The sequence below is a fragment of the Ammospiza nelsoni genome, chromosome 14, assembly GCF_027579445.1.
Source record: "Ammospiza nelsoni isolate bAmmNel1 chromosome 14, bAmmNel1.pri, whole genome shotgun sequence".
Classification (NCBI taxonomy): Eukaryota; Metazoa; Chordata; class Aves; order Passeriformes; family Passerellidae; genus Ammospiza; species Ammospiza nelsoni.
This window is the reverse complement of record NC_080646.1, coordinates 3,649,027-3,671,790: the sequence shown is the minus strand read 5'-3', so window position 1 is coordinate 3,671,790 and position 22,764 is coordinate 3,649,027. Positions and strand designations below refer to the sequence as shown.

The following is a 22,764-nucleotide window of genomic DNA, read 5'->3' as shown; positions in this document are numbered from 1 at the left end:
AAGAGGGTAAATCCAGAAATCCCTTGTGGGGAGCAGAGCACCCTGGGCTGGGAGTGCAGGATGAGCCCCAACAGGGAGGAGGAGGAGAATGCCAAGGAAAGGGGATCAGGACAGCAATGCTGGGAGCTCCCTAAGCAGGGCTGGGCTCCTGACTAAACAGGGCCTTGTTCTCCAAGCAGGATTTGGCTCCCTCAGCTTGACTTTACTTCCCAAGCCTGGCCTTGCTTCCTGAGCTCGACTTTGCTTCCTGAGCCCGACTTTGCTCCCTTAGAAGGGCTTTGCTCTCTGAACAAGGCTTCGCTCCCCGAACAGGACTTGCTCCTTAAGCCGGGCTCTGGTCCTTAAGCCGGGCTTTGCTCTTTAAACCGGGCTCAGATTCCCGCCCAGGAATTTGGCGGGAGCCGCCAGCAGCCGGCAGGGGGCGCCACAGCGCAGAGGGGCGGGGCCAGGGGCGGGGCCGAGCGTCCGGGGGCGGGGCCAGGGCTGAGGGCCGGGGCTGAGGGGCGGGGCCGGTCCCCGTGCCGCGCACACCCCGCAGCTCCCGCCGCAGCCGCGCAGCGCCCGCAGCTCCGGGGCCACCGCGCCCCGACCCCGCGGCCCGGCAAGATGTGGCGGCGCTGGGAAGCGGGATGGGACGAGAAGAGGGAGCTGCAGGAGCTCAACTCCCGCCTGCGGGTCTTCGTGACCCGCGTGCGGGAGCTGGAGGAGGAGAACCGCTTTCTGGCGCAGGAGCTGGCGGAGCTGCGGGAGCAGGAGCTGATCGGGCTCCAGGTGCCCGAGCAGGAGCTGGCGTGGCTGCGGATGCAGCTGGAGGAGCTGACCCGGGCGAAGCTGGAAGCGGAGCTGGAGCGGGACGGGCTGCGGCGGGAGCTGGAGGAGCTGCGGGCGCTGGGCGCGGAGGTGCTGGGGATGCGGCGGCGCCTGGAGCCCGAGTTGGCCGGGCAGCGGGCGCTGCTGGAGCGGCTGCGGGGCGAGTGTGTGGCCCTGGAGGAGCTGCTGCTGGAGCTGCAGGCCGAGCACGGGCACATGGCGGAGCGGCAGCGGCGGGAGGCTGTGGAGATGCGGGAGCTGCGGCTGAACCTGGCCGCCCTGCCGCCCCCCTTGGCCGGGCTGAGCCTGGAGGAGCTGGAGGAGACCTACGAGATGCTGCTCAACCAGAGCTGCCGGGAGACCCTGCTGCGCTACCAGGAGCAGATCCAGGTGCTGCAGGAGCAGGAGGCGCAGCGCAGCCGGGAGAACCTGGAGCTGCTGCGGGAGGAGAGCCGGCAGTGCCGGCAGCACCTGGAGGATCTGCACCGCCAGGGCGAGGAGCTGGTCGCGCTGCGGGAGCGGCTGGAGCAGGAGATGCTGGCCCTGCAGGACCGCCACGGCGCCGAGCTGGAGGAGTACCAGGTGGGTGGCACATGGGCCCCGCTGCCGGGACTGTCCCGCTTCCCCTGACACTCCTGTCAGTCGCGTTTTCCCTTCAGTTCTGGTCCATGGCGCGATGTGAGCCCGACTTTCCCGTCCCTCCTCCTCGCTCTGCTCCGGGAGCTGCTAAAGCCGCTCTCGCTCGGTGTGATCCGGGCTTTCCCACCCCGCTTTCCCTCCTGGCAGTGGGATCTCCCCAGGCTGGAGGAGGAGGTGGCCCAGCGGGAGCTTGGGCCCTTCTCAGTGTGGGGCAGGGAGTCCCTCAGAGCCCCTGAGGGGTTTGGGGAGAGCTGGGTGTGACTCAGAAGGGAGACAGTGACCCTGAGGACATCATCCTGGTGACAGGTGCTCCCTTCCCACCCTGCCCTCGGCAGGTGGCCAAGAGCATGGAGCAGGCACACGGCCTGGCAGGCTCCTGGCGGGGTTGGCAGGAGCGCTTGGGACACGGAGCGGTCCCTAGGAGCAAATGAACCGCGGGACACGGCCCTGAGGCTTCAGGGTGGCCTGTGCCCATCACAGAAATAATCCGGAATTTCTTCCTGTTTTACACCCGTTCCAGTGTGCCTTGAGCCTCGGGAAAAGCTTGTGGTCCCCAGCGTAGTTAAGAAAACTTTGTGTAAAGGAGAGAAGATGCTGGAGGTGGATATTAGAGGTGTCAAACAGGGTTAGAGCGTGTGCAGCTGAGGGTTTGTTTGTGTCAGGATGGTGCTCGGTGTGATGTGTGATCCCCCGTGGGTGTGGGAGGGGATCAGCTCCTGCCGGAACAGCGGAGTATCCGCTCATCCAGCTCCGAGGGGAGAGCACATATTAGATCATGCAGCCCATCCATCCATTTCCTGAGGGCAACATTTCTTTTGTTCATTGTTAAACCCTTTATTAACACCCTGCTGGAGCTCGGTGTGTGCCCGAACCCCGTGTTTGCCCAGCTTTGTGCAGATTATGGAGATGTTGGCAGCTGGGAAGGGACTGGGACCTATGGCTCTGTGTGTGTCTGGTTTTTGTACTGTGCTGGATTGTTTGGAAGCTGCATAGTTTGCAGATGCTGTGAACTGAGACAGATTAGGTATGTAAGAAGTAATTGGAAAGGCTCTTTACTTTTAAATAATTTTTTTCCCGTTTTTGACAGGACAATTCATTCTGACAGTCGCATATGTAAACATTCCCAAAGCTGTAGGATGACATATGTAAATCCCTCATTAATTAAATCTATCCAACAGACAAAACCTGCTGAAAATGTAAAGAAGAAATAAAGCTCTTCATTTTTTCTATTTTATATTTAAAGTTTCTTAGATTTCCAAAACATGACCTTCTTGCTGTCTGTAATTTTTATTAGGGGTTTATAATGAGAGTCATCATTGCTCAAACTGAAAATGTCTAAATATGGAGTAAACAGAGCATTTTGTATAGCTTGCTGTCCATGCCACAAGTTTTTCTACTACAGTCAGTGAGAATGGCTTTTATTTAACTTTTTCAGCTCGGGAAGGTGTTTTTAAATCAGTTATCTTTATATCTGGTTGTACTTTTAAAGACTTTTCTTTGAAAGAGCAACTGGAGAAACCCATTGTAGATGACAGCAATCTATTGCAGAAGTCAAATAATGAAAATCAATGGATGCCTTTGAATGATCCTGATGCAATGCTCCAAAATGGATTGTTGTTTTGACACCAACATCACAGACTTCTCTGGTACTTTCATGAATGTTTGGCATCTTTAGATTTTACAGGAAAAATCATTTCAAATCTTAGTAATACAACAAGAAGAAAAAAGTGTGTTGAAAATATCTGACCATTTTCACCAGAAATTAAATATTATCTAGATGTATATTCAAATATGTCATAGGGTTTATTAATTCTGAAGGATGTTGTGTTTGGGTTTAATGAGAAATGCCTTTTTGCAGTTGCCAGTCTGCTGTACATGAGAAATAAAATCTTTTGCTCACATCCAGGAAGAAAAATTATGGAATGCGTAGGAGCAGCTGTTTCAGGTTCCGTTCTTGGGATCAAAGCTTTTTTTTCTCACTCCTTTCACTTACTGGTTGAAGTATGTTCAGCATGGGTTTTAAACTGCTCTTTAAAAAGCATCAATTCCATGCTTATTTATTGTAGAGTGTCATGTAGAAATGATATGTATGTACAGATTAAAGTCAAGTTATTATTGTTCATTGCAGCTGCAATGGCAATTAGATTTATTCATATTTTCCATATATCATCCAGTTGCCTTATATGTTCATCTTTGCCTCCTGAACTGCCCTTATCCTCACTGAAGCTTTCAGCAGTGTTAAATAGAAAAAAGTATTTGGAGTTATAATGCAGCTGAACCAGACAGGCAGTAAATCATACACTGGAAAATTTTCACTGGTTCTGAGTGCTAAAGGGATGAACTCAGTAGGTCTCTTCCTTCTATAATTTTAGCTGTGTGCCATGAGAATACTGATGCAAAAACTCCTGGTGGTTTGAAAACTCTGAATTATTTGGATGTAAAACCATCCATGGCCCATCCTGCTGCTCTGAAACGAGGCAGATATTTTTAACTGATAAGAGTGGGTTTAAGATCAGTTCCTGTGTCAGGGCTGTGAGCTCAGGAGAAGGAGAAAACATCTTGTCAAATGCACATTTAATGTTGATATGTCATGTGCCTTTCTCTGTGTAGCAGTTTCAAGCCAGGCAAGTGCAGGGTGAGTTCCTCCCCTGCTGAGCCATGAATGAGCCATGGGATCAGTAAATAGTTCCAGATGGAAAGGGCTGGGGCCTGGAATCCTCTATTCCCTCAGTAGGTACAGCTTGGACAACCCAAGTAAATTCTTTCCCCCCTGCTGCCCTTCTAAAATTTCCCAGTGCTGCCTGGAAAGGAGCACATGAAGGGTGAGAAAACAGTTTCTATTCCTTTACTTAGTCCTAGCAGGACGTCACAGGCATTTGGGGGCTGTGATTGATGTGGCTGGGAAGCAGATCTTTCCAAGAGAGTCCTGTGTGAAGAAAACACCAGATCTGCCAAGCAGAGGTTACCTTTTGCAAAATGGGTTTGTTGGCTCGCAGTCTGCCGGACTTTGATGGATTGGTTCCTGTGCTTTTTGGTGTGCTTGGAGACAGGACTTGAGGCCAGTTGTCTTCTGCTTTATGTTTGAGCATCAGGGATGGAGGGCTGGGTGTCTGGCTGTCTGCCACCCAATCTATAGAGTGTCTGCTCCCACTGGAATTAATTCCTGTGGAACTGCTGCACAGCTGGCTGGGCTGTGTGGCCCCTTATGGTAATCATGAACTCCAGCTCTTGGATCCCCAGTGCTCTCCAGCCCCATGAGCAGAATCCAGGTGGATTTTCAAACCCAGACTGGAGAACTTGGGGGTGAGGGACTGAAGCTCCTGTGTTGTTGGATGGGTTTGAACGGCCCCTGTCTTTCAGAGCTCCCCACAGTCTGTAGTCCAGTGTAGAAATTTCCTGTATGGATTCTTCTGGGACTGCATTTTAAAGCTCTGCACATGTATAGGTTATTCTGTGTTTAATTGTGGAGGCAAGAAACATCTGAATTGTTTAACTTTTGTACAAGCTCTTAGGGATTGGTTTTCTTCTGCACCTTCTGCTGACTCCTGGTTCTGTTGCACCCTGGCCATTCTTGCTGGGTAACCTTTTCCTTTTAAAAAACAGCACTTCTACTTTTCTTCCCTTCTCACCTCGGGGTTTTCCTTTGTGTCTGTGCTGTTCTTGAGAGGATTGTTCCCTCAGAGGTGCTGAAGGTCTGCCTGGCCATGGGATGGTGCCTCCCCTGGGTCTGCAGGAGGATTTTGGGGGGTTTTGGTGCTCTTTCAGATGCACAGATGTGATTTGTCTTCTGCCATAAAAAGGGAGTTTTAAGTACACTGAAGACTGTAGACAAGGATTGTCATGTCAGGGGAAACATCAGTGTAATCATTTAGCAAGAGCTGCAAAGGCAAATGAAGAAATTCATGTGTTATATAGAGAACTGTACCCACGTGTATAGGCAAATATAGGCAGCTTCCTTCATAGAGCTTTCTTTTTAGTTTTACTTAAAAAACCCAAAGCTATTAATGTTTGACATGCCAGCACTTTATATTCTTAGTTCTTACTTCTGCCTAGCACATCATGCTGGCATTAACAGCAGAGTCCCCTGCTGTATCTTCATTTTTATGCTGTTGCTCATACTGTGATACTGGAGCACTTGCTGCCTATAAGTGATATATTTTGAATTTTTTAAAACTAAACCATCAGTGCCTTGATTTTCCAGTTTGATTACAAAGCAGTTTTCAGGATGAAATCTAAAATACACTGTTGTGAATTCCTGTTTAGTGTTGTACATGAGGTTTTGCTCTGTAAATGACATTTCAGAGTTCCGGCATAGTGCTGCGTGATGTGAACAAAACAGAATTGGGCCTTTGTTGATATTTAATTTGTCTTCCCAGCCCCCAGAACAAATTGCAATCTATAGCATGTTCGTTAGCAAGGTTAGAGATTTGAGGCTGAATGGGCCTCAAAGCAGCTGTCCAAATACTGCAGAAAACTTGAAGGAATCACTGGAGGTTCATCTCTTACGTTGTGGGCACTGTGAGTATCTTCAGATGCTCAAATTCCAAAACTGGTTTGAAACCAGACATCTGTGGAGCTGAAAATACTGATAAGGTTCTCATGGCAAAGCAATTGCTGAAATTTCTGATCTCAAGTGTGATTTAAGTGTGTCTTAAAATGACCAAATGAGTCACATATAAGTCTTATGAATAAGTGTATTTTCCTTGCTATGTGTGCTTAATAACTTTTGCACAAGGAATCTGAATGGGTTTAACTGAAATAATTTAACCAGCTTAGTAAGGAATAAAATGAACTTGGCATAAAAGTTGCTTCAGGAACAAAGTATTCCAGCTTGTATATGGGGAGGTCATGGAGCTGATTTCTTTTGGTTTTTGAAGTGATAGAGCACTGATGTACTTTTGTAAAAGTTTTTTTTTTTTAATTAAAATTTTTATGTTTTAAGGCATTGAAGTTTACATATTTTATGTTCTTTCAAAACTAAAAATAATTTGTTTCTTTTCAGAGAATAATTGATGCCCTGGAAGAAGAGAAGCAGTTCCTGACCATGTCCATCACAGATTACCTGAGGGACTACCAAGAACTCCTGCAGGTGAAAGCAGGCCTCATCCTTGAAATTGAAACCTACAGGTAAGATTTGTGGTCACACTCTATTCTCTAGACAGAGTATAATTTAAGTCCCTTTTTATAGATATGAGAGCCCCATTCATCCCCTTTCCAGCATTTAAAATACAAACAGTGACTTTGGGAGTCTCAAGGCTCTACAGCCATTATAATTCATAGGAATCCTATTAAATTGGCACAAATATCATGGTATGTAAGAAACCTTCTTAGTCCTGGTAGAATGGATATCAGATTGGTGGGGATTTTGGGGGCAATATTTGGTTTCAAGCTGAGAAGACAATATTCCTAAATTGCAATCAGTAAAACTTGAGGTTATGTAGTTGCCATCAACTTACATGGCACATGTCATTGTTTAAATATGTTAATTAGTGACCACCTGCAGCACTGATGTAAGCAGTGAGTTCCCCATCCTTGTTGCAGTTGTAGGATAGTGGGAAGATAACAGAAAAGTCTGTTTGATTAAGTCCTGGCTTTCTCCATCCTTGATTTGTTATAAAAACATGTTTAGATCAAGTGGGAGATAAGAGCAAACAACATTCCTGCTAATGAATCTTCAGGACTGTGCCTCTCTCTAGCCACTAAATAGTTATGGGGTTGAAAATCCAAGAATCATGATGTACATGGCACAAAACTGATTTGGAATGAAAAAAAGTCCTAAATAAACCAAAACTGATGAACTGGAGGAAGACCCTTCCTTCTTGTAAAGATGATGTGTTATTTCTACAAATAGCACAATATTTTCAACAAATTTCATTGAGATACTGATCTTCAAATATAGAGGGATGTGCAATTATTACTGAGGAAAGGGATAATTTGTGAAAATTTATTGTCAGGCTACTTCTGTATTTTTTTAAGGAGACTGCCTCTGTCATTACACTGGATGCATTATTAATATTCAACCTGTGTAAATAGATGGGGTATTTCCAGTCAAATATAATACATGCTTCTGTGTCCTAAAGCATTAATGCTGTGTCCTGAGTGTGAACCAGTAAGTCTGGATAAAGAGAGCACCAGCTGAGTTATGGGTGAGGTGTGTGGACTGTCAATCCACTGATGCATTTGAAATTTAATTTCAGTTGCATAACTGAAAATATGGGAAACTTGAAATAACTTCTGAGTAGCTTGATAAGGAGTAGTGAGCAGAGAATGTCTTCATGAAAGAGCACCAACAGTCTGTTCAAGAAGCCTTGTCTGCAAGGAGGCACAGACCAGGGCTGGTTTCTGGAGGAGATAAAATCACAGACAGTGGGGGACAAGTAATCTGCAGTCACTTGATAAGCAGCAGTGTGTTGCTTGATGTTTGGGGACCCCTGTGATCCTTTGAAAGCCAGCAGTGTCTGGAGCATTACTGTGGAAGTGGTAGCCAGCTGTGATCCTTACCTGTGTGTGTTAATTCTGTTAACTTTGCTAAAAAACATGATTCTTCTGATTTTAATCCCAGCTCTGTTGTTGACTTTCACTGCTGTCGTTAAACTTTCTCCCTTGGTTTATTCATCTGCAAAACAGGATTAGCACTGTCACAATAACAGAATTATCAGAGTTGTTTGGATGATTAGTATTCATCCAGAACTAGGAATGATAATGCCCAGATATTCAGTTGTTTGAAAACCTTGTAAGCCCATGAAATTCTGGAATTTCTCCAGAGTTGTATCACTGATTATCTGAGTATTATTGGCTTGTCTAAGGATTCCCTGCCCTGGTTATAGAAAGGACAACAATTCAGCATCACTGCAGTGTGTTTGTTGTCCAGTTAAGAAGCTCCTTAATCAATAGGGTTTCTTCATCTGATGGATGTGAATGCAGCTTGGGTCACTGATGGCCTTGGCAAGGCAGATGTCAATGGAAAAATGAGCATCTGCCCACTGAACTTGGGATAAGAATAAGAGAATGGGCCTTGCTACAGATAAAAAAAACTTCCAAATGCCAGCAAACAAATTTCTTTTAAAATATCAGAAGCTGAAAAGCTATTGTTTTGTGGTTTTACATTTATGCAGTTTTACCTATTCCTCCTCTTCTTTTTCCCCCTTTATTCAAGAAAATAGATCATTCCTTCTTGTGTGTCTCTGTCAGCCCTGCTGTGGGAGGACACCCAGTCAGTAAGGTCAAGTAGGAGAATTCTGGACAGCTCACTCATGTGCTTTTTCAAATCCTGTTCCTCTCCCACGTCTGTTTACCCGTGGAAAGAAGGGCATGTGAGCACAGCTTCAGTTGGTTTTCACAGAGGATGCTGCCATATACCCTGGCTTTTGCAGACTGGAAACAAAAGCCACCAATTCACACTCAGTCCAACATCCTGAACTTTCCATGGGCCCACCAAGGCCCTGGCATTTCCTTTCCTCCTGGCCCTATAGGTTGTGGGTGTGGTAGCTGGTCTTGGAGCCTTTTTGCCTCCCACCCTGTGTTTTCTCTTTGTTTCACAACTCCTCCAGTTCTGTTACAAGGTCAGTTCTTTCCATTAGTCACCATTGCTCCTGGAGTGGGAAGAAGGATCACTGCTGCAAGGAACACCCTTCCTTAAGGTCCAAGTGTATTTCCTCTCTGACTCTGCTCACCCTTCCTGCTCTGGGAGCCGAGATTCACTTAGGAAGAGAAATATGTGGCTTTGTGGAGTTACACCTCATGGGAATATTCATTCTTAAGCACTTTTCTCACTGTTGAAGTAAATATTTATCAAGTGTCTCACAGTTTTGTTCTGTGTCCTTGGAACCCTTCAAAACCACAGCTACTTAACTATGCTTAGGTTTTATTTCCAGAGAGAAGTGGTGAATTAGTCATCCTGTAAAAATCTTGATTTTAAAAGGAGATAGAAAACCTGCCTAGAATCTGAATTTTTCTCAGACCTTTCTCCTTAGCTAGCAGAAACTTCTCTTCATATAGCAGAGGCTGCCTAGAGCCTGTACCAATAGGTTCAGGAGCTTTTCTGTCCTCTCTAGAATATGTTGTTGAAGGGTAAAATATTTCAGTTTGAAATTCCAGTGTCATACAAATGTTCTGTTCAGGTTACCACCCTGCATTCTGAAGCACCAAAGGCTACACAGCTTTATTCCCATGGTCATTGTTAGGATCTCTGAACATGCTTGCCAGGTGTTGAACACTTTGGCTTGTGTTCCTCCATCAACACTTCTGACCCTTTCCATGCCTTCTTCTCACAGAATTATCACCAGCATTATGCTCCTCTGAGCCACTCACCACAGCTTTTTCAGTCAGTCTCATTTCTTCCTCTTCATAACTTGTACCATCCAATAGGTTCCACTCCTGTATGGGTTTCATTTTGAGAACATACTGAGTTTGCAACACCTGGGGAATTTAACATGCAGTTACCTGCTGTTGTTCACACTCCTTGTCCTCCTATCCTGGGAGGATGGAAAAAGGATGTGGAATGGCCTTGATCCCCTTCCTGGAGAGGTGGGGATGTTTTCTAACTCTTTAGCAGATACCCAGGACAGAGAGGATGAGTTTTTATGCCTTGCTGGCCAACTGCCTCATCTGAGATTTTGGGTGTCTGTAGCTGAAATTAAGTCATTACTGTCCTGAATGCCCATAATAAAATTTGCACTGCATCCTTTTGTTCTCTCTCCCGACCCCAACCACTTTATCTCCTCCTCCTGCTCTCATGGACTGGTTGTTTCTGTTGTCATCCAGCACAGGCTGACGAGCATGTCCCTGCTAACTTTAGATAAATGCCATTAATAATGAGATGAGCTAACGGTGCAGTTGGATTATTTTCTGGTAACACTTAAATTAAGTGTCAACAAAATAGGAGTATATGTCATTTGGGACCTGATTTCCAGGAAGTAGCTGACATGGTTAATTTTTTTTAGAAGAGTGCTGCTTGGGGCAATGTTTTTTTTTTTATTATTACTATGACTACTTAAAAGTTCATACAGTTGACATTAATTCTTTGGGCAGTTTAAGTTTAAAAGCAGGCCTTACCACCAAGAGATTATTATTAGGAAAGGATGCAGAGGAATAGAGAAGCAAAATGACTTGCATAAACTCAAGCTATGGTCAAACTGAGCAGCACAAGCTGCGTTTGCTGGCTTAGTACAGTACACTGCTCTTTCTCATGCCAGTTTAGTAAGCCAAGCTCAGTTTAACATTTTCTTGGTTTCTGATAAGCATGAGGTCATACATATTATGAAGTGCCCAGTAAAATACTGATTCTCTGTCCAGTTTTACAGAAGTTTGAGGAAGCTTTGCCTTTCACTTTCAGTAGTAGCACTTCAGATCCAACTTTTCTGTGGGCTGCTGCCCTTTGCCATATACAGATACCTCCTGGAACTTATTTTTAGTGACCTCATAGGTTGCTGCAGCAACTGAACAACTGTTGTTTTAACAGCAGCCAGAAATCCTTAGTCAAACTCCCCACATTCCTGCTTTCCTTCGTCATGGTTAACACTTTCCCTGCCAGCTCCTGGATGTGTTTCTGCAGCGTCACCGCCAGCTTCTCTGGCAGGTCTGTCAGAGAAATTTGTTTGGCACTCGCTGGCTCCATCAGATCAGATGTTTGGTCTTGGGAGCATTACATGTGTTGAAGGGATCTAATTCCCATGAAGCTTCTCTCAGCTTGGAGAAAGATAAATTACTTTTACTATGGATGTTTTCAACTCAAAAAATAAAAGGAAAGATGCCCATCTGAGCCTGTTTTAGGTGGCTCTAACCCAGTTTTCTTCTGGATCTAGACAAATGCATCAAGGCTAAGAAAACCTTGCTAATGATATTTTGCTGGTGCCAAAGTGATCGGTCATGGGAACTGTGAAATATACAAGTGATGTTAAAACACTTGCTTTGTTAGTTTTGACGTAAATGTCCAGCAGAGGTGTTTGTACCCCAGTCCTGAGTGGCATTCAGCTCCTGCCCTGGGGACGCAGAACCCTTGGCTATCACAGTCCTCCAGCCTTACTCCTGCCAGCTTTGATGTTGCAGCTGTGTCTTATCAGTGCAGAACATCTGGCATTCCCAAGCCCAGAAATGCTGTAGCTGGCTGGTAGGAGCAGCATAAACCCACCACGTTCCTGTGCTGCCTTCAGCCTTGCCTTGCGCAGGGCATGACCTGATGTAGCATTTCCAGGCTGCTGCCCTGGCGCTTCCTGGAAGTGTGGGAGCTGTTGGAGTGTCACTGCCAAAAGGGACAGGGACACACAGAGGGGGCATTAAAGGAGACCAAGCAGTTTCTGACAGAGAGTATTTCCCCACTCCTTTTTTGTGAAATGTGTGATGTGCTGATTTCCAGTGGAATAGGAACTAGGAATAGTTAATTTAACACTGTAAATTGTTTCCTCCAGCACTGTGTTTGATAGCAGCAGTTATCCTTTCCTTCATTTTTCATTTCACAATGATACAACTTGCAAATCCTCCTGTAACAGTTCCCTCATATCACACTTCAACACCACCTTTACTACTCTTTTACAAACAGGAAGGTTGCTGTCATTTTTTTTTTCATTTTGACTTTTTTTTTTTGTAAAACATCTTGCCCAGAGAAACTGTGGCTGCCTCATCCCTGGAAGTGTTCCAGGCCAGGTTGGATGGGACTTGTTGTCACATTCCACTATTCCAGGTTGCTCCTACAGGATAATTGTTTCAATTCCTAAGACTTATAAATGTAAAATATTATGCTTATTGTTCCCAATATTTTAATGAAATGCCCTTTGTGTTTTGCAGAGCTTTGTTAGAAGGGGAGTGCAAGCCATGGATTATATGGAGAGAAGAGTATGCAGGGAAATTGCCTCAAGGTAAAATATGAATATTTTAAAACTAATTTTGAATTAAATACAACTGGAAATCATTATGTTATACTCTTCCTGATGTATATTTTTATGGGTGTATTGCAAAGTGAATATTGAATTTGTTTTGAGTGTTAATATTTTAAATCAACATATTGCTCTTCTATGTGAGATACCTTATAAAATCATGGCTTGAGTGGAGGACATAGGGAGTGATGTTTTGTAGCTCTAAAGAACTTTTGGATGTCCATAGGTCTTAAAAGAGTTCTGAAGTATAAAGCAAGAGGTGTTTAACAGAACATGTAGTTAAAAATAAGGAGTTCATCATCCTGAGGCATTGTGAGTGTTAAAAAGTTCATGTGGGTTTAAAGAGATATCTTAGCAGAGTAATGAAAGACAAATCAAAGACTTACTAAACATAAAGATACCATTTCTATCTTAGGAGCTGCAAATCTCTGGAGGCTGTGAGAGTATACAAGGGAAGTATCACTATTTACTTGCCCTGTTCTTATACTCTTCCCTGTGTATCTACTTTTGGTCCCTGCAAAAAGGGTTTTAGATAAGTTAGACCTTCACTGTGACTGCTGTGGACATTGCAATTAATAACAGAGTTAATCTGGATAATACTCAGGAGTTTAACAATGTGGGGTCATTACTGTAGTCCCAGAAGACATTTGAAGGCTCTGTGAGCAAGAGGCTCAGGCTGAAATGCTCACAGAGATCTGCCTGTGCTGTTAAATTATGAACATTGTGTCTTCATCTGGACAGCAGAGTTTGGATCTGGACTAGCCAGTACTTCTGCAGACAGTGCTCAGCATATTCACAGAACAGGGAAGGAATTACAGAAATAATACAGGAGACACTACCAAAAGTCAGAGAAGATGTGGTAGCTTTTTAGGAGTGAGAGATGTGTGTGGTGCAGTACTGGTTGGTCTTACCTGTCAGATATTCTGGAACATTGTATTAATTTCTACAGACAGATCCTAAAAGGTTCTTTGTTTCTCTCCCTTGTTGTTCTTTACTGTGAGGCTATGAAGGGTTGTATTTGTGTTGGCAGTTTCTAGTAGGTGGTGGGAGTGTGCCCTTAAATGTCAATAGGAACTAAGAAACTTCAGTAATGAAGTAAAAAACCCAGCCTGTGATACCAGCATACATTATTTAATAAGAAGTTGTAAATGAACATCAGTATACATATAAAAAGTATAATTCCTCAATAAATGCCACAATACCCAGTAGTGCACAACAGGTAAAATTAGCAAGATCTTGCAACTTGAGAAAAAGCTTTGCTTTCAGCTTTAATGTAATTTATGCAGAGACTTAATTAACAAGCAAAACCTACAGGAATGCCTGTACAAAGCTCCACTGAAAATGAAGACATCATTTCTTTCATAAAATATAGTGCATGTTTTCATAGTTCATGCCCTCTATTTGATGATATTTTAAATACAAACCATTATTTTAATGCTTGGTCACCTTTGCTCTCTTTGCAGATCTTATAAACACTTTGTATACAAACTACACTGATATTTATTCTACTTATCAAGAAAGTAATAGAAGTAAAACTTCACCAGCTCCCAGGATCACTGACACGAGGCACAGAATGCCAGTGACAAATATGAGCAGCTCTGCACATTACTCAGCCCACTCCACACTGTCTGGATCACACACAACAACGGGGGGAAGAACTTTTGGAAGGGACCTGCTTGGTTCAACATATCGCCCTTCTACGACTGTCACAAAGGATGAAAGAATTGTAACAGACCACAAAGAGCTAAGAACATTTACTCCAGACTACAGTAGCTGGAGAAGCACTGAAATGCAGCACAAGAGGATTCCAGAAAGGAAGAAAACAGAAGTTACAACTTCATCCACAGTATCTTTTTCAAAAGAATCAACACATGCTGAAAGATCAGACAAGGACCACAAGCCTGATGCTGAAAGAAGTAAACCAGGCTTCACTAGATTTCCAGCTTATGAGCTTATTACCAATGCAAAACCATCTAAATATGAAGAAACTATAATTGAAACTCGGACCACACTAAAAGACAAAAGAGGAGGCAGCAAACCAACCGATGAGAAGACATCTCTGCTGAAAGAAAAAGATAAGCTGGATAAACAAACAAAGGATGAGAAAAAGAAAACTGATGAGAAATCCTTTATAGAAGAAACTGTTGATTTTGGGAGGAAGACTGAGCAGAAAAAATATATCCATGAGGAAATTAGCCAGAAGGTAATAGACAGTGATATTTCTGCTGCAAGAACTTTGAAAAGGGAAGCAACCAAAAAAGATGCAACTGTGACCTCAGAATCAAGAAGCAAAGATGTCATTGAGATACCAATCACCATTGAAAGGCCTGTTCCTGACAAAGAGCCTCAGAGAAATAAAGAAATAAGGGTACAAGGTGTTAAAACTTCAATAGGAAGAGAAACAGATGAACATGCAACTCAGTCTGCTGAAATTCGCCAAGTGAGGATTTCAGAAGCAGAGTCCAGTGTGGAAGATCAAGAGCAAATTAGGGATGGGAGCCATAAAATGGGAGCTCTGCCAACTGAAAGCATAGCAGAGAATATTGTTGCTGACATTCTTAAAAGTTTCACACACTCTTCTAGTTCACAGATGTCAACAGACACCAAAGTGACTTATTTTGATAAGAAAGAACAAGAAGATGAAGGGAAAATAAAGACTGAGTTCACAGTGCAGTCTCAAGTTCAAGAAGACATAGCCATTTCTGATGAAGGTGACTTAGGACATCTATCAAACCAGGATGTTAGAAAAGTGATTCGAGAGGGTGTTGAGGGAACTCCATCCAAAGAGGAGATAGAAGATATTGTCCATCATGGCCTGAAAGGAAGCGAGAGCGGAAGGAACGTGTCTGTGAATGTGGAGATTGTAGAGGAGCCACTGGATTACACCATTGATGAAAGGAGTGATTTTTCAACGCCTTTCCAAGTAGAAGAAGTGGAAGATTCATTCCCTGAGAGGGAGAGGCGTTATGGTGAGGAGGAACAAAATGTCACCTTCACGTATGAAGATGTCAAAAAGAAGAAACCGCGCCATGAGAGCTTCACTCATGTGGAAGAAGTAACTGAGGAAGATGACTCACCTATTGAACAGAAATATTTTGTATCTGTTCCTGATGAGCATCCTATTATTAATGAAAAAGATGATGACTCAGTCTATGGGCAAATTCATATTGAAGAAGAATCAACTATTAAATATTCTTGGCAAGATGAATTTTTGCAAGGCACACAAAGTAAGAGAGAGGAAGGTGCGAGGTCTCCAGAAGATACCTACAAAGTGGTGGGGGAGGAAGCAAGTGCCCATATTTTAAAAGAGCATCCTCCTGAGGGTGAAAGATCCCATGTTGAATCCATTGTCATTGAAAAAGAAATTAAAATTCCCCATGAATTTCAGACTTCAATAAAAGGGCTTTTATCCAAGGAAACAAAAGACCCTAAACATCAGTTGAAGGAAGCTTTGGAGCAGTTGGAGGGCAGTCTCCCAGAAAGTGTGAAAGAGGAGCTCTCTGCATTAACAAAAGACAGCAAAGTGGATGCTAGTAACTTGGCATTTGATATCAAAAAAGTTGATCAGAAGGAGGAGGGGGGCTCAGTGACCATTGTTGCTGAAGTCAATCTGTCCCAGACCCTTAATGCTGATGAATTTGATGTAGATCGGCTTGGTGAAGTAATCACAAGCGAGAAGGAGAAGGCAACATTACACTCCCTGAAGAAAGAGAGCTCAGATAGGAGCAGTGTGGAAGTTTCTTCCCAGAGTGACAAATACACTCCTTTTGCTGACCAGGAGATCTACAGCTCCTCCACGACGAGGCGCAGTGGTGGCACTGGCTATCACACCACTGAAAGGGTCGTTTATGACGGTTCAGTTTCGGAAACCGCAGATTATGGAGAGGCCTCTCACTCATCACACTCAGCTGATGAGAGCAAGTCCCAGAGGCGTGTCAAGGTTGGCCCAGCAGAAGTCCAGGGCTTTGAGCAGGTCCTGTATGAAGGGCCGGGTTCTGAAACGCTGGAGCTCAGTGCCTCAGAAGATCTCGTTCAGAGAGAGGGGCTGTCAGAATTCAGCCAGTCTGTGAAGCACTTCAAACTGGGCCCCAATGAAATCCAAACCACAGAACAAGTCATTTTTACAGGCCCTATTACTACAGTTGTAGAAGAGATGGATTCTGGAAATCTTTCTCAGAAGGTCTCCACAGACTTCAGCAGGACCACAAGACGTGTCACGGTAGGATCAAGGCAAATGACTGAAGGAGTGTCTTTTGAGGGGTCGGGTTTGGACTCTGTGGCACTCAATAGCTCAGATGGCTTTTCCCAGGCTGAAGGGGCTGTGGATGTCAGCAGATCAATGAGGCACTTCAGGCTGGGCCCAAAAGAGGTTCACACTGAGCACGTTATCTTTGAAGGGCCCATCTCTGGTAAAGTGGAGGTCAGCAGCACAAGGGACTTCTCACAGGCAGAAAGTTCAGTCAGACAAGTCCAGATGGGTCCCCAGGGCTTTATGACAGCTGAAGAGATCATCTACCAGGGGCCTGCCTCTGAGCACACAGAAATCACTGAACTGGAAGACCAGACCCTTTCAGGAAGCTCAAGAGCCTTCAGGCGCGTTAAAGTAAGTCCTGCAGGAACTCATGCTGAGGAAATCATCTTCTCAGGACCCATTGCTGGAGTGGTGGAAGATCTTTCACAAATAGCAGAGTCATCTGAGAGCAGCAGCTCTGTGAAGCATGTTAAAGTAGGCTCCAGGGAAACAGCTTACACTTTCCAAATGGATGTTTCCAATATGGGTGGAACATCTGCAGAACAGCAAGGGGCAAGGCTGGTGTCCATCAACCAAGAGCCTTCTGCTGGTCAGCCACAGGTCATTGTTGAAAGCAACCAGCTTGCAGGAAATGAAAGCACAAGAAGTGGCTATGTTCTCTCCAGTTTTTCCCAAGATCAGGGGAAAAAGGTGGTGGAACAGTCATATTTTGATCAAACTGTGCAGTTGCAAAGAACGGTCGGACAAAGGTCGGATACTTCTGAAGAGAAGAAAGTCGCTTTTGTCTACTTGGACCATGAGGAGGAAGATGATGAGGAGAATGATAATGATGGACAGTGGTTCTGAAAGGACTCTCTGATGAAGCCTACATAGCAGTTTGTTTATACCTATTTTATATTATCCTTTTTTTTTAAGAGAAAAAAAGGGATGGGCAAACACTCAAACTATTTAGATTATTAATGCTGGACTGAGAAGTGTTGAATTTAAGCCTCTATTCAGCACATTTTATTTTATTTTATTGCAAATTTTATTTTTGGGAGAGATCATACTCTTAATATTTTTCCTCAGAGTTCTGTGTCTAGTATTTTCAGATTTTTCCACCCATAGTAACAGGAATTTGCTACTGGGGAACTCAAAGGATTCTGTTTTTCTGTTTGTTTTATAGCACACCAACTATTAAATGTGTGCTTGCATAGGACTTTTCAAATTAATTTTTTCTTAATACTGTATTGTACTTGGTTACTACAATATTACTATGCAATTTGATTTGAATCTCAAGCTACTGACCACAAATTTAACAGAATATGAGACTGAGTGGTAGTAGCTGATTTTCAGTTCCATTTCTGTGTAGTTATATGCAATACCTAATATATACATTATAAGAGACAGTTATTACAGCTATAAAATTAAATATGATCCTGTAGGATCAAACTAAGCATAGCAAGACTTGACAAAAGTGACATTATTTTTATAGCTTGAATGCAGTGCAAAAAGAAAGAGGTAACACTGAGGTAAGAATTTCTCACAGTATTCCAGGTGAGAAATAGTGAATTTTATGGTTAGACAATAGTATATTTAATATATCTCTAAAATGAAAACAAATTTAAAAACTAGACTGGATGGTGTTCCCACTGAGGTAAGGAGAACTCCTTACAGAATCAGTGGCTGTGTACATTAGTAACCTCAACTTCCTTTGCAGTTCATGGGTTACCTGATACTAGGTATTGCTAAAGGCAAGTGTGAAGAGTCAAACATGACTACATAGTGCCTAATTTCCTAACACAGTGAAATTAGCTGATATGTGTCCTGTTAGAAGGAAACTTTTACAAATGACATTGATGACACTTATGATCATTGTGTGTCAGCTCATTCCCAGATAATCCTTTGTTTACAAACAAGATGTCCTTTTCAATCACTCCCCCTGGAAACCCAACCTGAGATTTGAATTTGTTTTTCTTCCTTTTTTTTTTCCTCTGAATGTAACATGTGCCTTAGGCCAAAGTTGCCTTCTACTTAAATCGTTTGCAAATAAGCTAATTTCACTTGAATTGCACATTGGTTGAATGAAGGACATAATTTCACTTTATAATTCAGTGACTTTATAAGTTCAGCTTGGAAGCCAGCACAGCACCACTGGCTGGCCTGACCTGGGCAGTGCTGGCAGTAACAAAAATAGCAGCCAAAATATTGTCACTGAGGTAAGGAATACCATACTGGACACGTATGGAAGTAACAAACAGAGGTGAGAAGCTGCTGTTTCTGCACACACACACTCACAAACACAAGCACACACTCACTCACTGTGCCCACCTCTGCAGAGCAGACACACACCTGGCTGGGGAGGCTGAGCAGTGCCAGCCCGGCCAGCGCTGACTCCCAGATTTTCTTCCTGTGGTTATGTAAGCCCAGTTTTGTGTGTGCTGATCCATCCTAGAATCCAGTTAGACTATCTTAGTCTGGCATGACTAGTCACTTTTCAGATTCCTTACTATTAACAGAAGTAGATTTCTCAAAGCTGACTGCTACTTTATACTATGAATGTAAATGCAAAGCTGAGAAGCTCCGTGCTGACTGACATATCCTGCTCTTTCAGATATAGGACAGTTTAATCCATGTGTGCCTTAGTTTTACTAAGTTTGAAACTGTACAAAGCTATTAATGTTCCAAAGATTAACTCATGAGGTTTGTCTGCACTGCAAAATTTTCTCAATGTTTTCCTCATTTTGTCTGGAATCATTTGTCGAAATTGAAAGTTCCACCAACAGCTGGAAAATGAATAGGAAACTGAGTTGTGTAGAAGCATTCAAGGCATGTAATCTAAGCTTATTTATACTGTTCACTGTGTAATAGATAATATTTTTTTTCAAAACTATTCCTATAGGCTCAGAAAAGAGCCTGTGCTTCTATTTATAAATAGGATGTTAATTATTATAATACTTCTAATCTCATCCTATATTTTTGTTTCCTTAGTTGACTGTATGACTTTAAAGGTGGCAACATCTCTGTGTTTAATAATCATGTACAAGCCAGAATTTTCCAGCTAGGTGCCATACTGCCAGTAATCAGATTCTGTACTTCAAGTATCAAATAACTGCATGAAGGAAGAAGTCAGGTCTGTAGTAAGCAACAGAGGTAAAAATAATGAGGTAAGTTTTCTTGGAATTTTATTCAAGACTTACCATTCTCTGTAAAGCAGATACAAGAATATCTGCAGAAAATATATTTAGCAACCAACAAGAAGCTACTTACAATGCCAAGCCCATTTATGAATACATTGTGGAATCTTTGACAGATTCAGGTGCTCCTTAGGAACAGTGATGCCAAAACTGTTCTGTTTATCTTCACCTGCTGAGAGGATTATAAGGTAAGGTCAGGGAATAAACCAGTGAGGAGCAAGTGACTCATAAAATATAGGTTCCCTTAGCATTGAAGGATTTTAAAAAATTAAAAATCAGTGTTGCTTCCACTGAGGCAGCAACAGCTCTTCAGAAATTTCTTTGCACATCACTGTCAGATGCAGTAGGTTATGCCAAGATACATTTCTGTTTTGATAGTCTGGAGGAAAAATTTGTTCAGTGAACTTTATTTAAGAGCAGGATTTTACTCAATTATTGGGAAGCTAGGTTATTGCAGAGTACTGGAAATGTGCATTAGCATGACTTTAAAAAGATTTTAACATTTCAGGCACAGTTCCTTTGCATTAAGAAAGCCTGTGAAAACAAAGTTGCCTCACATATAAAAATTCAAGTTTTAAAAAGGTTTTAATATAAGCAACCCATTTTCCACTTAATTCTTACTAACCTGAGACATTTAGACATAATGGTAACTTTTGGATAATTCTGCCTTCAGACAGCAGAGTGTATTTAGGTGGACAGACATATCCAGCACCCCTTGTGGCTGCATGTGCAGAACTGGGGCTGTAGGTCCATGAATTACTAATGCGAGCAAACATAACCTACTCCCTGGTGTACTAACTCACTCACGAATTATATCCTGTGGCTGAGCAGATTGGTGACACACCCTCAGTCAGCATGCACTTCTGAAGCTTACTCATATTATGCTTTTTATTAAATAGAAATAAAAACATTACCGCTGAGTTTGGATTAAACAAAATGCTTTTAAAATATAATTAGCATTTTAGGGAGGGTAAAAACTCTGTATTTCTATGCTGATATAGACCAGAAGTGGGGCACTGTTTTTTCAAATGTGTAAACCACTGGTCTAGGAAGCAAATAGAGCATAGAAGATCAAGAAGGATGTGTGAGATAGCGAGAGCTCTGTGCTGCTGGTGTTTGTGAACAGCACGTGTTTCAAAAGACGGTCAGAATGTTGAACCTGGGTTTGTTGATGTCAGCTGTGTGAAACTTTGCAGGCAGCTTGTGTTCTGGTCATTTGCAATGAAACTGCGTTTTTTGTGGTGGTATAAGCTTTGTGATTTTACACTTTTTCACTCTTGAGTATTAAACAATGAAAATCAATGCAGATGTTTCTCTTTCTTCCTGTCTGATGTTTTTAAGGCTGCACTGTCCAAGAAAAAGGACTCAATGTCTGTAAATACCTTGCTCTCAGGTTGGGCTAATTTTGGTTCAAAGAATGAACCTAATTTTTCATTCCAGCAAAGATTCACCTCTTTCAGGCTGATCATAGAAATGATGGCAGAACATGGCATATTCCTTATTCCAACTGCACACAGCACGTGGGGAGCAGCAGTGGTTGTGGGGTGCCACAGGTAGTGGGAGAGGCAGAGTATAAAGCAACACAGAAAGTGGAAATTTCAGCATCATAATTGTCCTTGGAGCCTGGCACTTGACCAAGGTATGTCTTAACTTTTACCCTTTTCTAGTAAAGAAACTGTTTTACACCCATTTAAATCATTATTGGAAAATAATTGTATATATATACATACACACACACATATATTTCAATGCTACCCTCAGTGTACTGTAAAGTTCCTTTTTCTCTTTAACCATGCAATTGATTTGTAATGAAAACATCACTCATACCTTTAACCCAGTTTTCTCTTAATTAAAGAAATGGATCAGAATGAGATTTTATGTGAAAGAGTGAGACTTTCTGAAGAGATCCTCCATTTTTAATACACTGAGAGAAAAGCAGTGTACATTCTCCATGTATTGCAAAACAGGGAAGAAAGTATCTGGAAGTACTGTCTAAATCACAGCATAGTCTGAAGGTGGTTAAGTGATCAGCAAAATAGTTTCCACTGGAAATGGCCTCTGTCAGAAAAAGTATGTTTTCAGGCTCTATTAAGTGAAGCAGTTTTGCTGTTAAAACTCTCAATGGTGAAGATCTGATTTCTCTGAAACTTGATGTGTTTCTCTGAGCAGTGAGGAATGGCACTCAAAATGGGTTGGTTTTCAGTGCATCACAATTTCAATTTCCTGGTTTTGACAACTTGTCAGTTGTGATAACTTTTTAAAGATGCACTGAAAGTATGGGGGTGTTTCAATATTCTAAAAAGGAGAGTTTAAAATTAAATGGAAATAAAAGATATTTGTTCATACTCCAAATTTAAATAGTTTAAAAGGTAAAACTCTTTTTCCTGCTGTATCTCTGCAACCAACAAAATAACAAGCAACCTTTTCTTCAGCTAGGAAAAACTCTGGGTTTTGAAAGATGTTATCTCCAGCTATTGGGTTATCCCAAACCACTGGTATTGGTTTTGATTTCCATTTCCAAATAATAATGTGAGGTTGGTGTGGCAGGAATTTACTGCTGGAATCAAACCTGCTTGATAAAAGTTTTTCCAGCTGAGAAAGTTAAGAGATGCTGAACCCTAACACTAGGTAGAATTTGCTTCACATTTTATAAACCTGATAGGAAAATCAATAGACTGTAACCAAAATGCTTCTGACATGCTGAAACTTCTATTTTCCTCTTCCTTCTATTTGTCATGATGTGATTTGGGTCAGGAGTCAGAGGGGGACTATGGTGGGTTGGTGTTTCTGTGTATTGGTCTGTGTTATTTGACCTTTGCTTTGTCAGCCTTTCTGTGGCCCTGCAGAACAGGCAGGGAGGTACAGGCTGTTGATTATTTTCAGCTCAAGGTTGTTTGCCACTTCAGTTTTGTAGAGTGTGCCTGTAAGAGACCCAGCTACTTCATACAAATGTTTAAAAAGACAAATTATTTGCATAATTGGAAACTGCTGCTTCAGATTGGTTGAATTTTCTCTT

The 22,764-nt window shown here is 42.6% G+C and overlaps 1 protein-coding gene across 1 annotated transcript; it reads left to right on the top strand.

Moving 5' to 3' along the window:
• The first annotated feature begins 571 nt into the window (after positions 1-571).
• Positions 572-21,054, top strand: SYNM (synemin). The gene is made up of 4 exons (XM_059482091.1): positions 572-1,392; positions 6,452-6,576; positions 12,232-12,302; positions 13,784-21,054. The coding sequence occupies exons 1-4, from the start codon at positions 607-609 to the stop codon at positions 17,416-17,418; spliced, it is 4,617 nt and encodes a 1,538-aa protein (XP_059338074.1). The 5' UTR covers positions 572-606; the 3' UTR covers positions 17,419-21,054.
• The last annotated feature ends 1,710 nt before the right edge of the window (positions 21,055-22,764 follow it).